Source organism: Bubalus bubalis, chromosome 11 (genome assembly GCF_019923935.1).
Source record: "Bubalus bubalis isolate 160015118507 breed Murrah chromosome 11, NDDB_SH_1, whole genome shotgun sequence".
NCBI lineage: Eukaryota > Metazoa > Chordata > Mammalia > Artiodactyla > Bovidae > Bubalus > Bubalus bubalis.
The window spans coordinates 20,873,981-20,888,107 of record NC_059167.1 but is presented as its reverse complement, the minus strand read 5'-3'; the positions used below and the strand labels follow the sequence as shown (position 1 = coordinate 20,888,107).

Genomic DNA, 14,127 nt, shown 5'->3' with positions numbered 1-14,127 from the left:
GATGTATGGCAAAACCAATACAATATTGTAAAGTAATTAACCTCCAGTTAAAATAAATAAATTTATATTAAAAAAAAAAGCTGTTATTTAAAATACACACACATACAAGCTCACTTTACAACACAGTGAGAAGCAACAACTTCATAGACAAAATATGATGATGATCTGTAAGTCCTTTAAAGGACTTACAGATCTAAAGATGATCTCAAGTCTTTTCTTTTGTATACCAAGGTGATACTACTGTCTCACAGCCATAATGATGCTTAGACTCTGCAGATGCTCATCCTCCCATTAATGGGAACAAAATTTTTAGGTCCATGTCTTTGTGACCTTTTGGGCTGACATTAACTAGAGGGATGGTTGGTCTAATCTTTGACTCTGCAGTTCTGGGCACATGCTTGAGACCCATCTTCCCATTTCTTTATCAATGCTCAACGGATAAGACAGATCCTTAACTAAAAGCTTAACTGGATAACTGGAAAGGATAATTTCCAGCCCACCCGGAAAAAAGAGACAGCACAAACAATACTCATCAGCTGAAGAGCTTACAGTAAGAACAAGTGCATCAGTAACAGCCACTGATGCTAAGGAAGCCAGGGTGACCATGGGAAAGGTCTCCAGGAGTGACTGGGTCCCCTACCGTCCTATAGGTCAGTACACACTGCCCTAGAATCTCCTGGTCTTTCTGAGGGATCAGTCACCAACACAAAGGAGCCTACATAGAACTGGTACCAGCCACAGCACTGGAGGGACTTCTGGTTGATGAGGCATTAGAAATTGTCACTGAGCAGTGTGGAATTTAGTATAAATTGCTCTGAAGAGGTCACCCAGACCTTCTTGGGGGTGCCTGGGATTCTACACCAATTCTCCAAGTCCCGAGGCATCTGTGCAGTGAAAATACATGTGGGGAAGGCTGACTGTTCACCTCTGGACCTTACCTCCACACGTCGCTGCCTTTGGAAAACATGGAGGCACGAATGACTTCAGGGGCCATCCAGGCATACGTCCCGGCCGCGCTCATCTTGGTGGTTCGGTGCCATTCCCGAGCCAGGCCGAAATCAGTGATCTTCAGAACCTTGTTGCTCAGGTCTCCATTCTCCACCTTCTGGAGGATCAGTACTGGACAAGGAAAGGAATACAGAAGAGACCAGAAGAGTCTGCATTAATGACAGGAAACCACGCAATACACAGCCCTCCTGCCTTCCTCTGGGCCCTCCTGCAGGCTCCGTCGTGCGGCTACCATGGCTGGCTGGTGGAGCCACCATCCTTAAACACCTCGGATGCATCCATTCTAGTGCCAGGTATACTGCAGGCATGATCTTCAACCCTCACAACAACCTTATGAGGTAGATACTATTGCCATGGCTACTCTAAAGAGGAGGAAACTGCAGTGCCACTAAATAAATTTTCCAAGGTCACTCAACTAATAAGGCCAGGAGTGAAACCCCGGCAGCCTGACTCAAGAGCCTCCTCTGTTACCATGACACCGTAGGGCCCCCTCACACCCCAGGACAGAAGAGCAGGGGGTCACAGCTGACTCTCCTGAGGAGAAGCTCCCTGGGCTTCCTGTCTCTTCCAGAGCACTCCTGGGCTTTCACCACTCTCAAACCATCAAGAGTGGAGGTGCTTGTTGGACTTCTAAGGTTTTCAGACAGTGTCTGAACAGTTTCCATGAGCCTCTGCAAGTGACTTTATTTAAAGTCTTATGAAAGCATATCTTTTGGGCCGAGATTTTCCCCTAAATTTGAGCTCCTGGGATGTGAGGAAGCTGAGCCTCCATTTCCACAGCTGGAACGGTTCCCAGGGCCCCTGGGTTAGCACCCCTCTGAGGCCCAGATGCTGAACCACCTGGAGTTCAGAGCTCTATGCACAGGATTTCAGAGAAGGAGGGAAGATTCTCTCTGGCGTTCAAGTCTAAATGGGAAGAGCAGGAGAAGGGAGTGGGTTTTAGCTGAAGTCAATCCCTCAAGTCATACAACTGTACTTTTCTTTTCCTGCCCCCTAAACCACGCCCAGCACACGTCCACTAAATTGTTACACAATGAAAGATGTGGCTCAAAGTTTTCTATGTCCTGTGTGCATCCCAGAAAATCAGCAGTAAAGAGAGATTGTAGTTGTTTAGTTGCCAAATCTTGTCCAACTCTCTGCAACCCCATGGACTGTAGCCCACCAGGTTCCTCTGTCCATGTAATTTCCCAGGCAAGAATGCTGGAGTGAGTTGCCATTTTTTCTCCAGGGGATCTTCCTGATCCAGGGATCAAACCCAGGTCTCCCGCTTGGCAGGTGCATTCCTTACCACTGAGCTACCAGGGAAGCCCCAAAGAGGGATGACAAGCAGCTATAGGGATAGAAGCACAAAAGAAAACAGCTCCAGCCACTCCCTGGATCTAATGAACTAAGTTTCTTTCCTCCATACCCTCTCCCCTGCTCCCCTGACCCCTGACACACCCCCTCCCCACTCCAAGCTTCCAGCATCCTGAATGGGTCCCAGCCTTGAAATGCTTGGGAGATTAAAACAAACAAACAACTGTCTATATCTCATCTAATCACAAAAATCTTCCCAGATTCTTCTGTGCCTCTCTTCCCTTCTCTGCGGGTAGAGAGATAAGCACTCAGACGGCTGGGGAAGCGGCACCACAGAAGCCACCATGCCCGCTGCAGCGGCAGTAACTGGTCACTGAGCATTTCTCTGAGCCACCTGTAAATCGAAGACTCTGGGAGAGCCCTTCCCCTTATAGATCCAATGGGATGACAGGATTGGACAGGTGGCTGGGACAGGGTGCAGCGGGAGGAGTGTTATGGTTTCACAATGCTTCATGAGTCCAGCTGAGCTTTCTCAGAGCCTATGCTGGAACAGGAAGGCAGAGAAGTTTAGATGCTATGACAGGAGACTGACTTTTAGAAACGGGATGGCCTACTGAAGGTGATTTTCTAAATATATTAGTCTCTGGATGGCTTAAGAGGGATAGCCAAAAGATGCAAACAGGCAAGAGGCAGCCCAGGGCAGTTTGTGTAAACTGGAAAGCCTTTAGACCGTGCCTGTCCAGCCCAGCTCCACCTAATCTCCATGACTCCCTGCTGCCTTATACCCAGATGACCTCAAACATCTGTTCTAACAAGTTGGGCCCCTGAAGGCATGGAAGTTAGAAATCTCTGGCTTAGGGGTCCCGCCCACAGCAAAGGAGAGAGGTTATAATCCTGGCAGTCAGTAATTCTAGCAGATGGTTGCAGTCAATGGTTCTCAAGAAGAGTGTCCTGAAATACTGGTATCTACCAAATATGTATTACTATTAACAATCAAAGCAACAAAGTTTGTGAAAGCCGTTTCTTGGTAGTTTTTTAAAACTGAGATGAAATCCAGATAACAGAAAATTAACCATTTTGAATTGAACAATCCAGCAGCATTTAGTACACTTGCAATGCTATACAACCACCACCTCTGTCTGGTACCAAAACATTTTCATCACCCCCAAAAGGAAACCCCATATCCATTAAACAGCTATTATATGCAGAGTACATCATGTGAAATGCCAGGCTGGATGAAGCACAAGCTGGAATCAAGATTGCTGGGAGAAATATCAAGAACCTCAGATATGCAGATGATACAACCCTTATGGCAGAAAGCAAAGAGGCACTAAAGAGCCTCTTGATGAGGGTGAAAGAGGAGAGTCAAAAAGTGGCTTGAAACTCAGCATTCAGAAAACTACGATCATGGCATCTGGTCCCATTACTTCATGGCAAATAGCTGGAGAAAAAGTGGAAACAGTGACAGACTTTATTTTCTTGGGCTCCAAAATCACTGCAGACGGTGACTGTAGCTGTAAAATTAAAAGATGCTTGCTCCTTGAAAGAAAAGATATGACAAACCTAGACAGTGTATTAAAAAGTGACACCACTTTGCCAACAAAGTCCATATGGTCCAAGCTATGGTTTTTCCGGTAGTCATGTACGGATATAAAGAGTTGGACCATAAAGAAGGCTGAGTGCCAAAGAAGTGATGCTTTTGAACTGTGGTGCTGAAGAAGACTCTTGAGAGTCCCTTAGACAGCAAGGAGATCAAACCAGTCAACCTTAGAGGAAATCAACCCTGAATATTCACTGGAAGGACTGATGCTGAAGCTGAAACTCCAATACTTTGGCCACCTGATGTGAAGATCCAACTCATTGGAAAAGACCCTGAGGCTGGGAAAAATTGAGGGCAGGAGGAGAAGGGAGCAGCAGAGGATAAGATGGTTGGATGGCATCACTGACTTAATGGTCATGAGTTTGAGCAAGCTCCAGGAGATGGTGAAGGACAGGGAAGCCTGGTGTGCTGCAGTCCATGAGGCCACAAAGAGTTGGACACAACTTAGCAAGTGAACATTATCATCACACATCATCCCCATTCTCCCCTCTTCCTAGCTTCTGGCAACCACTAAATTGCTTTCTAATGTTTCCAAGGTTCACCCACATTATAGCTCACACCAATACTTTAATCCTTTTTTGTGACTGAACAGTATTCCATCATATGTATATACCATAATTTGTTTCTCCTTTTGTCCACTGATAGACATTTGGGCTGTTTCCATCTATTGATTATTGTGAATCTGCTGCTATAAATATATGTGCACATATACTTTTTTGAGTGCCTGTTTCCCATTTTTGGGGGTGTATACCTAGGAGTGGAATTATTAGGATATATGGTAATTCTCTGTTGGACTTTCTGAGGAAGCACCAAATTATTTTCCACAGCAGCTGAACCATTCTACATTCCCATTAGCAATGTATGAGGGTTCTAATTTCTCTGCATCCTCACCATACTTGCTATTTTCCTTTTCCCTTTTCTTATTATAGTCATCCTACTAGATGTAAAGTGGTATCTCACTGTGGTTTTGATTTGCATTTCCCTAATGACTAATGACACTGAACACCTTTTCTCATGCTTCTTGGCCATTTGTACGTCTCCTATGGAGAAATGTCTGTCATTCTTTTGCTGAGTTATAAGTTCTTTATATATCCTGGATTCTAGACCCTTATCAAACACATGATTTGCAAATATTTTTCCCTCTCTATAGGCATTTTACTTTCTTGATAATGGTCTTTGATGTACAAAAGTTTTTAATTTAGATGAAGTCCACCTCACCTATTTTTCCTTTTGTTGTTTCTACTTTTGATGTAATACCAAAGAACTGCCAGATCCAAGTTCATGAAGATTTGCCCCTATGTTTTCTTCTAAGAGTGTTATGGTTTCAGCTCTCATATTTAGGTCGTTAATCCATTCTTAGTTAATTTCTGTATTTATATGAGATAGGGGTCCAGGGCCAGTCTTATGCATGTGAATATCCAATTTTCCCAGCACTGTTTGCTAAAAGGGAAAGCTTTACTTTTTAAAACAGAATGGAGCATAGTTTCCTCCAAACATGTTTTCCTAGGTAAAAGAGAAAGGTTATATTCATAGCAGCTTACTTATCTACACCACTGCTGTGAGCCCATTCCCAGCATCTACTGCTGACAAACACAGATGCAGCAGTAACAAACTATTGTGCTTTTACTTCTTGGAAAACTTAGGGATGTTTTATCAAAATCTGGTGAATTCCATGAAAGCGTATCGTATAAACCCCCCTCTGGTGGGGGGTGCAGTAGAACAAATGCTGAAAACTAACAAATACAAGTCAAGAGGGGTCTGGCCAGGCAGAGGAAGAGAAGAAAAAGATGCATTGAACTCAAATCCTAGTGATTAATCAGATATAGGGGCTTGACACAGAAGGAAGACATCTCTTGTCTTTCCGATATGGATAATAAGTAGAATAGCAGTACCCCTAACTGAGAAGTTGAAAGACAAACCCATTTGAGGAAGCCAAGTTCAGTCTGGGACATAATGGGTTAGGGTGACAGTAACAAGAGTCAGTGAGAATAGAAAAAAACAAAAACAAAAACAGGCAATCTAAATTCCAGGCTTGACATTTTCCATGCGACGCTTGTTAAGTTTCATAAACTCTGCATCATTATTCCTGATTCTATAAAACGAGGATAAAGATTAATGGCAATACAGTGATAAGGCACCCACCGGAGTGCCTGACACATAAATAAATAGGCACACAGGACATTACAGCTATCGTTACCACTATTATGATTAAGGGTCTCATATGTATGTGGAAACCACGGGACGCTGAGTTCAAAGTATTGAGAACTCTATTGGAAAGCCTGGCAGGCCCTGATACATAATAACCATGCAATACATCTTAACTGTATAAATACATGGGCTTCTCTGGTGGCTGAAACAGTAAAGAATCTGCAGGTAATATGCGAGACCCAGGTTCGATCCCTGGGTTGGGAAGATCCCCTGGAGAAGGGAATGGCAACCCACTCTAATATTCTTGCCTGGAGAATTCCATGGACAGAGGAGCCTGGTGGGCTCCTCTACAGACATGTGTCACAAAGAGTTGGACATGACTGGGTGACTAAATCAAATGGTTGATTAAATAATAATGATAGCTAACCGTTATTGATCACTTATTATATACAGACTTAGCTCGTCTCATTGTACTTTGCCTTATTGTGTTTCATGGATACTGTATTTTTTAAACAAAATTGAAGATTTGTGGCAACTCTGCATTGAGAAAGTCTACGGGTGGCATTTTTCCAACAGCATTTGCTCACTTCATGTCTCTGTGTTGCATTTGATAATTCTTGCAATATTTCAAACTTTTTCATTATTATTATGCTTATTATGGTGATCTGTGATCAGTGACATTTGTTCTTACTGTTGTAATTGTTTTAGGGAACCATGAACCATGCCCACAAAAGATGGCGAACTTAATTGGTAAATGTTGTGTGTGTTCTGACAGCTCCACCAGCTAGCTGTTCCCCCATCTCTCTCCCTCGCCTCAGTCCTCCCTATTCCTTGAGACACAATATTGAAATTCGGCCATTTATTAACCCTACCATGGCCTCTAGTCGAGAAAGCAATGGCACCCCACTCCAGTACTCTTGCCTGGAAAATCCCACGGACGGTGGAGCCTGGTAGGCTGCAGTCCACGGAATCGCTAAGAGTCGGACACGACTGAGCGACTTCACTTTCACTTTTCACTTTCCTGCATTGGAGAAGGAAATGGCAACCCACTCCAGTGTTCTTGCCTGGAGAATCCCAGGGACGGGGGAGCCTCATGGGCTCCTGTCTATGGGGTCGCACAGAGTCGGACACGACTGAAGCGACTTAGCAGCAGCAGCAGCATGGCCTCTAGGTATTCAGGTGAAACTCTCTCACTTTAAATCAAATGCTAGAAATGATTAAGCTTAGTGAGGAAGGCATGTCAAAAGCCAAGACAGGCCAAAAGCCAGGCCTCTTGCATCAGTTGTTCAAATGGCGAATACAAAGGAAAAAACTCTTGAAGGAAATTAAAAGTGTTACCCCAATGAACACACGAATGATAAGAAAGCAAACAGGCTTATTGGTGATATGAAGAAAGTTTGAGTGGTCCAGATAGAAAAATCAAACCAGTCACAACATTGCCTTAAGCCAAAGCCTAATCCAGAGCAAGGCCCTGCCGCTGCTGCTGCTGCTAAGTCGCTTCAGTCGTGTCCGACTCTGTACGACCCCATAGACGGCAGCCCACCAGGCTCCGCCGTCCCTGGGATTCTCCAGGCAAGAACACTGGACTGGGTTGCCATTTCCTTCTCCAATGCAGGAAAGTGAAAAGTGAAAGGGAAGCCGCTCAGTCGTGTCCGACTCTTAGCGATCCCGTGGACTGCAGCCCACCAGGCTCCTCTGTCCATGGGATTTTCCAAGCAAGAGTACTGGAGCCGGGTGCCATTGCCTTCTCCAGAGCAAGGCCCTAACTCTCTTCAATTCTATGAAGGCTGAGAGAGGTGAGGAAGCTGCAGAAGAAAAGTGTGAAGCTAGAAGAAGTTGTTTCAAGAGGTTTAGGGAAAGAAGCCATCTCCATAGCATGAAAGTGCAAGGCAAAGCAGCAGGTGCTAATGTAGCAGCTATAGCAAGTTTTCCAGAAGATCTAGCTAAGATCTTTAAGGCAGGTCACTCCACTAAACAACAGATTTCCAGTGTAGATGAAACAGCTTTATATTAGAAGAAGCTGCTACCTAGGACTTCCATAGCTAGAGAAGAAAAGTCAATGCATGATCTCAAAGTTTCAAAGGACAGGCTGACTCTCTTAGGGGCTAATGAAGCAGATGACTTTAAGTTGAAGCCAGTGTTCATTTACCATTCCAAAAATCCTAGGGACCTTAAGAGTCATGCTAAATTTACCCAGATGGGTACCAGGCAAGCCTGGACGACAGCACCTCTGTTTACCAACATGGTTTACTGATTATTTTAAGCTCACTGTTGAGACCTACTGCTCAGAAAGATTCCTTTCAAAATATTACTGCTCACTGACAATACATGTGACCACCCAAGAGCTCTGGTGGAGAAGTACAATGAGTTTCTTATTGCTTTCACAACTGCTCACACAACATCCATTCTGTACCCCATGGATCACAGAGCAACTTTGCCTTTCAAATCTTAAAATTATTTAAGAAATACATTTCTTAAGACTATAGCTCCCACAGTGATGTATCTGATGAATCTGCACAAGGCCAATTAAAAAACTTCTGGAGAGGATTCAACATTCTCGATGCCATTAAGAACACTGCTGCTGCTGCTAAGTCGCTTCAGTCGTGTCCGACTCCGTGCAACCCCATGGACTGCAGCCTACCAGGCTTCTCCGTCCATGGGATTCTCCAGGCAAGAACACTGGAGTGGGTTGCCATTTTCTTCTCTAATTAAGAACACTAGTGATGTTCAAAATATCAACATTAACAGGAATTTAGAAGAAGGTGGTTCTGACCCTCACGGATGACTTTGAAGGGTTCATGACTTCAGTGGAGGAAGTCTCTGCAGATGTGATGGAAAGAGAAATAACATGAATTAGAAGTAGAGCCTGGAGACATGACTGAATTGCTGCCACCTCATAATAAAACTTTAACAAATGAGGAATTGCTTCTTAATGGATGAGCAAACAAAGTGGTTTCTTGAAATGGAATCTACTTCTGGTGAAGACTGTTGAAACAACAAAGGTAGAATATTACATAAAACTTAGTTGATAAGGCAGCTGCAGGGTTTGAGAGGGTTGACTCCAATTTCATTCTACTGTGGGTAAAAAACTATCAAACAGCATTGCATGCCACAGAGAAATCATTTGTCAAAAAAGGTCAATCAATCCTGTAAACATCTCTGTCTTATTTTAAGAAATGGTACAGCCACCCTGATCAGTCAGCAGCCATAAACACTGAGGCAAGACCCTCCACCAGCAACAAGATTATAACTCACTGAAGCTTCAGATAAGGGTTAGCATTTTTTAGCAAGAAAGTATTTTTAATTACGGTATGTACCTTGTTTTGTGGACATAATAGACTACACTCAAGAGGCCACAACACAGTGTAGCCTGCGTTTTATATGCACTGGGAACCCAAAAAGTTCACGTGACTTGCTTTATTGTGATACTTCACTGCGGTGGTCTGAAACCAAATCCGAAATATCTCCAAGGTACATGCCTGTAGTGGAGTTATGCTCTTTCCATGATGTATGTAAAGAGCTTGCCATCACCTTAGTTAATCCTTAAACCAACCCCATGAAGTAGGCATAATTATTTTCCCTATTTCACCCGTGCTGAAACAGACACAGAGAGGTTAAGTCAGCTGCCCACAGTGAGTGAGGGATGGAGAGGTGTTCCAAGGCCGGATCTCTCTTCACGTGTTGTGCCATCCAGAGAACAGGAAGAAATCCTATACATCTTTATGGCTTAGCTCAATTTCCACCTGATCCCTAACGCTGTCATTAATCAACTAGTCTTCACTGCTCTCCTTTTTCATGAAGTATTCCTTCAGCACCCAAAACCAGTACCACATAATTTAACACTATATACCATTTTTTTAAAGATTTTTAAAGATTTTTTTATTTTGCCGCACCAGGCCTTAGTTTCTGCCCGCTGGGTCTTAGGTATGGCATGCAGAATCTTAGTTGCAGCATGCAGAATCTAGTTTTCTGACCACAGATCGACCTCCAACCCCCTGCACTGAGAGAGCAAAGTCTTAACCACTGGACCACCAGGGAAGTCCCCTATATGCTTCTTTTAATTATTCCCAACTGCTGCATGTACCTGTCTCATCATTCCCTCTAGAATGTGATGGAATATAATTTCTAGAAGGCAGAAACTCAATTCTCTTTTTTCTGAGACTCATGCCAACGCCCCTCCAGGAACCAAGCAGAGGACCATGCTCTCAGAAAGAACCGACCCCTCGCTGGTCCCTTATTTCACTGAAGCAGTCTCTGTGCACCTTCTCAAACTATCCACTTCCTCATCCTGTTGCTGCCGGGGCTGGAGGGACATCCCTCCTACATTATCCTACTGTGAAGCACTGAGGGGAGCCGGGTGGGTACCAGGCAAGACAACAAGACCAGAGAAAGGGGGACTACCTCAGCCAGGGTTCCTGGTGACGAATACATCCTGCTGCTGTCAGGCGGGAGAGGGGACCCAAGGATAGATAAGATAGAGATGTTGTCCTTAAGCGCCCCCTGCATGATGTATGCAAAGACACGTGACAAATCTGAGGATCAGCTCAAGACAACATGTGCTTCAACTGAGGGCTCACGTTTTACTATATCAGCAGTAAGATAATCACAGTTTTCCAAACCTCAGTAAACCAAGGACACTATTTCCAGACAGGCCACCACCTATATACCATTTACTTAGTATTTTTCTTTAATCTGACTTAAAAAATTATGAAAAGAAGACATTTTACATCATTATTTTAAGTGGAAAAAAAACAAATATTCTCCTAGTATCAGGTAACCTGTGCAAATAAATAAAATGAGAACAAAAATTAATGTAAGTTTTAGCAGATCCTGCACTAGTCAAAGTTCTGAGCCTAAGACCAGGTGCCTCTGTTAGAAAGAAAAGATTGCAAGGGTTAGAGAGGAATAAAGGCAAACTCGCACCAAAATGAATCTTGATCTTCCATGAATTCAGAGAGAGTGAATGACTTTCTATGGGATTTGATGTTCTCTAACACAGACCACCAACAAGGATCTCAAGTCCATCCCTTGCTAGAACAACAGAGGGAGAAGTGAATGAGTCAGGCAGGGGTGGCCACAAAGGACATTGAGAGTCCAACCAAGTATCATTTAGCTGGAGGCCAGGCTCTCAAAACTTGGCATAACTGAGGAGACTTTCCCATATGTCCTAATGGGAAATCGAGCTTTGGTTGATGAGTTATCATTTTGAGATTTCTTATTAATTATTCATCTCCATTAGCACAAGGGACTTTGATTCGCTAAATGTTCACCTTGGCGCCAAGGTTCCCACATCCCCAAGCTTTCATTTGGCCCAAATGATTCAACATCATCTCTCCCAGATTGAACAATAGGTCCAATTCTGTTTTGAGTGCTGTGTTTTGCTTGGTTTAGTCTATTTTTTTTTTTTTTAAGCTTACTGTCAAATATATATACACATGAAAGGGTATATAAAACACACAGGATTTAAAGAATAAGATGAAAGCCCATCTGACTCCATCCAGTCCCTTAGAAGTTCCACATGTTCCTCTCCATCATATCCCTTCCCCTTCTCCAGATATCTCACAATCTTGACTTCTACTGTTGTTCAGTCACTAAGTCCTGTCTGATTCTTTGCAATCCCATGGACTGCAGCACACCAGGCTTCCCTGACCTATACTATCACTTGGAGTTTGCTCAAACTCATGTCCATTGAGTCGGTGATGCCATCCAACCATCACATCCTCTGTTGCCACCTTTTCCTCCCACCCTCAATCTTTCAAGGCGTCAGGGTGTTTTCCAATGAGTTGGCTCTTCTCATCAGGTGGCCAAAGTATTGAAGCTTCAGCTTCAGCATCAGTCCTTCCAATGAATATTCAGAATTGATCTCTTTTAGGGCTGACTGATTTGATCTCCTTGCTGTGACTTCAATTATTCGTCCCTGTTATCTTACCCTCTATGTATACATCTCTGAATTATGATGTAATTTAGTTTTGAAAAAGAGTGACAAGCACAAATGTAGTTAGGTGTACTAGTTTCCTGGGGCTGCTGTCAAATTAACACAAATATGGCAGCTTAAAACAACAGAAATCTACTGAATCTCAGGTCTGAAGCAAGACCTCTGATCCAAAATCAAAGTGTTGGCATTCCCTACCTCCAAAGGCTGTAGGGAAGAACCCTCCTTTGCCTCTTCAGGCTCCTGGTGGCTTCCAGCAATTCTGTGTTCCCCAGCTTAGGGCAGCGTGACTCCAATCTCTCTACTGTCCATCTGCCCTCTGTGTCTGTCTCTGGTCCTCACATGGCATTCCCATCACTGTGTGTCTCTATCCAAAATTCTCTCTTCTTATAAAGACACCAAGCATTGGACAAGGGCCAGTTCTCATACCACAGGACCTCATCTTCACTTGATTACAGAGACCCTATTTCTGGGAATTCCCTGGAGGTCCAGTGGTTAAGACACCCTGTACTTTTGCTGTAGAATGTTTGAGTTCAGTCCTGGCTGGGGAACTAAGAGGCCACAAGCCACGTTACATGGCCAAAAGAAGAAAAAAAAAACAAAGACTATTTCCAAATAAGGTCATATCCACAGGTTAGAACTTCAGCATGTCATTTTTAGGGAGACACAATTTGACCCACAATACAGTAAAAAATATTGCCTTTGCTAGACGAAAGCTCTCAAGGAAATAAGCTAAACAGTGTCCATGGTCCCGGAGAACTGACAAGAGCCCTTCCTGAGAAAGTCAGTAAGCAAGATCATATATGAGGGCTAGAAAAACTGGGTAGGTGGCCACGGTGGGGAAAGTTGACTGCAGGGAATTGTGGGGAGAGATGCAGACACTGGACATCCATCAGAAATATGTTTGTGGGGGGTGGGCTCCCTCTGTTTCTAAATTCACTTGGGGGCCTACCTCAGGTTCTTGGGGTTGGTCAGAGAAAACATTTTTGTCTGTCCAGGCAACAGAGTTTCATGAGCACATGAGCAAGACAGCCAAGTATGGATAAGAATCCTGATGAGGATCCCCAGGTAGTCATTCCTCAGGTTAAACTGACGGAACAGCAGCAGCAGGCGAGTTGGAGATGACAGTCCTGAGTCACACTTCCGGATCTAAACTGCCCCCTCTATGTCCCATGCACAGCTCCTCTCCCGAGGTCTCCTTTCACAGTCCTCGGGGGCTTCCCTTCATGGATGTCCTCTGTCCTGTACCCTGCTTTCTCTTTCTGCTGCTTTCTTCTCTTACTTTAGTGATAGGCATTCTCCAACAGCTCCTTAGAATGCACGGAAGGTACACTTTTTGGTTATAAAAGTTCTACATTCTATCCCCATACTTGGCATAAAAATGATAAGATTTTCCTTCATCATCTTGAAGGCATCATGCATCAGTTTCTTGCTTCCAACATTGCAGTTCAGGAATCCGGACCCACTTTGCTTCCTGATGCTCTATATGTGACGTGTCTTTTTCTTTCAGGAAATTTTGAGTCTCTTTTTAATCCCCAGTGTTCTGAAGTATCAGAGGGATGCGCCTTGGGTGAAGACTTTGTGAGTCCTCTCAAATCTGAACACTCATATTCTTCAGTTACAGGGAGTTTTCTTGAAGTATTTCACTGTTGCTTTTTTCCCCATATTTCTCTATTTTCTCTCTCTGGAGCCTCTATTGTTTAGGTCTTAGGCTTTCTTTATTGATCTTCCAATCTTCTAATCTTTTCTCCTCTACTCTTTCATCTTTTTTCTCTTTTGGATCTTCTTCCTGAAATGTCATCACTTTGTCTTCTAACCCTTCTATTAGGCTTCTCATTTCCCCTATCATGACTTTAATTTCTAATGACCTCTTTTTTGTTCTCTGAATTTTTTTTTTTTTTCAACTGAGAGGCAAGCACCTTCCCAGAACAATCTCTGAGCTGCAGCAAGGAAGAAAGGGAAAAAGCAATCGATGAAGAACCAGAATGCCTGGCTTTCTGGCCTCAGTGCTATGCAATCTTCACCAGGCCCCTGTGGCCCATCTCTGACCTTCTCAAGAGTCTGTAATTCCTTGAAAGCTATGATAGTCTCTCCCGGGGGTCAGCACAGCTGACCCCACCCATTTGAGCTGAAGGCCAGCTAC

The 14,127-nt window shown here is 43.8% G+C and overlaps 1 protein-coding gene across 2 annotated transcripts in view; it reads right to left on the bottom strand.

Moving 5' to 3' along the window:
- MAP3K9 (mitogen-activated protein kinase kinase kinase 9) overlaps positions 1 to 14,127 on the bottom strand; it is an 88,076-nt gene that overhangs the window by 38,759 nt on the left and 35,190 nt on the right. For both annotated transcript variants that reach the window (XM_025295272.3, XM_025295273.3), the window contains exon 3: positions 939 to 1,119. In XM_025295272.3, the coding sequence (XP_025151057.2) occupies positions 939 to 1,119 (181 nt within the window). The remainder of the gene's footprint in view (positions 1 to 938; positions 1,120 to 14,127) is intronic.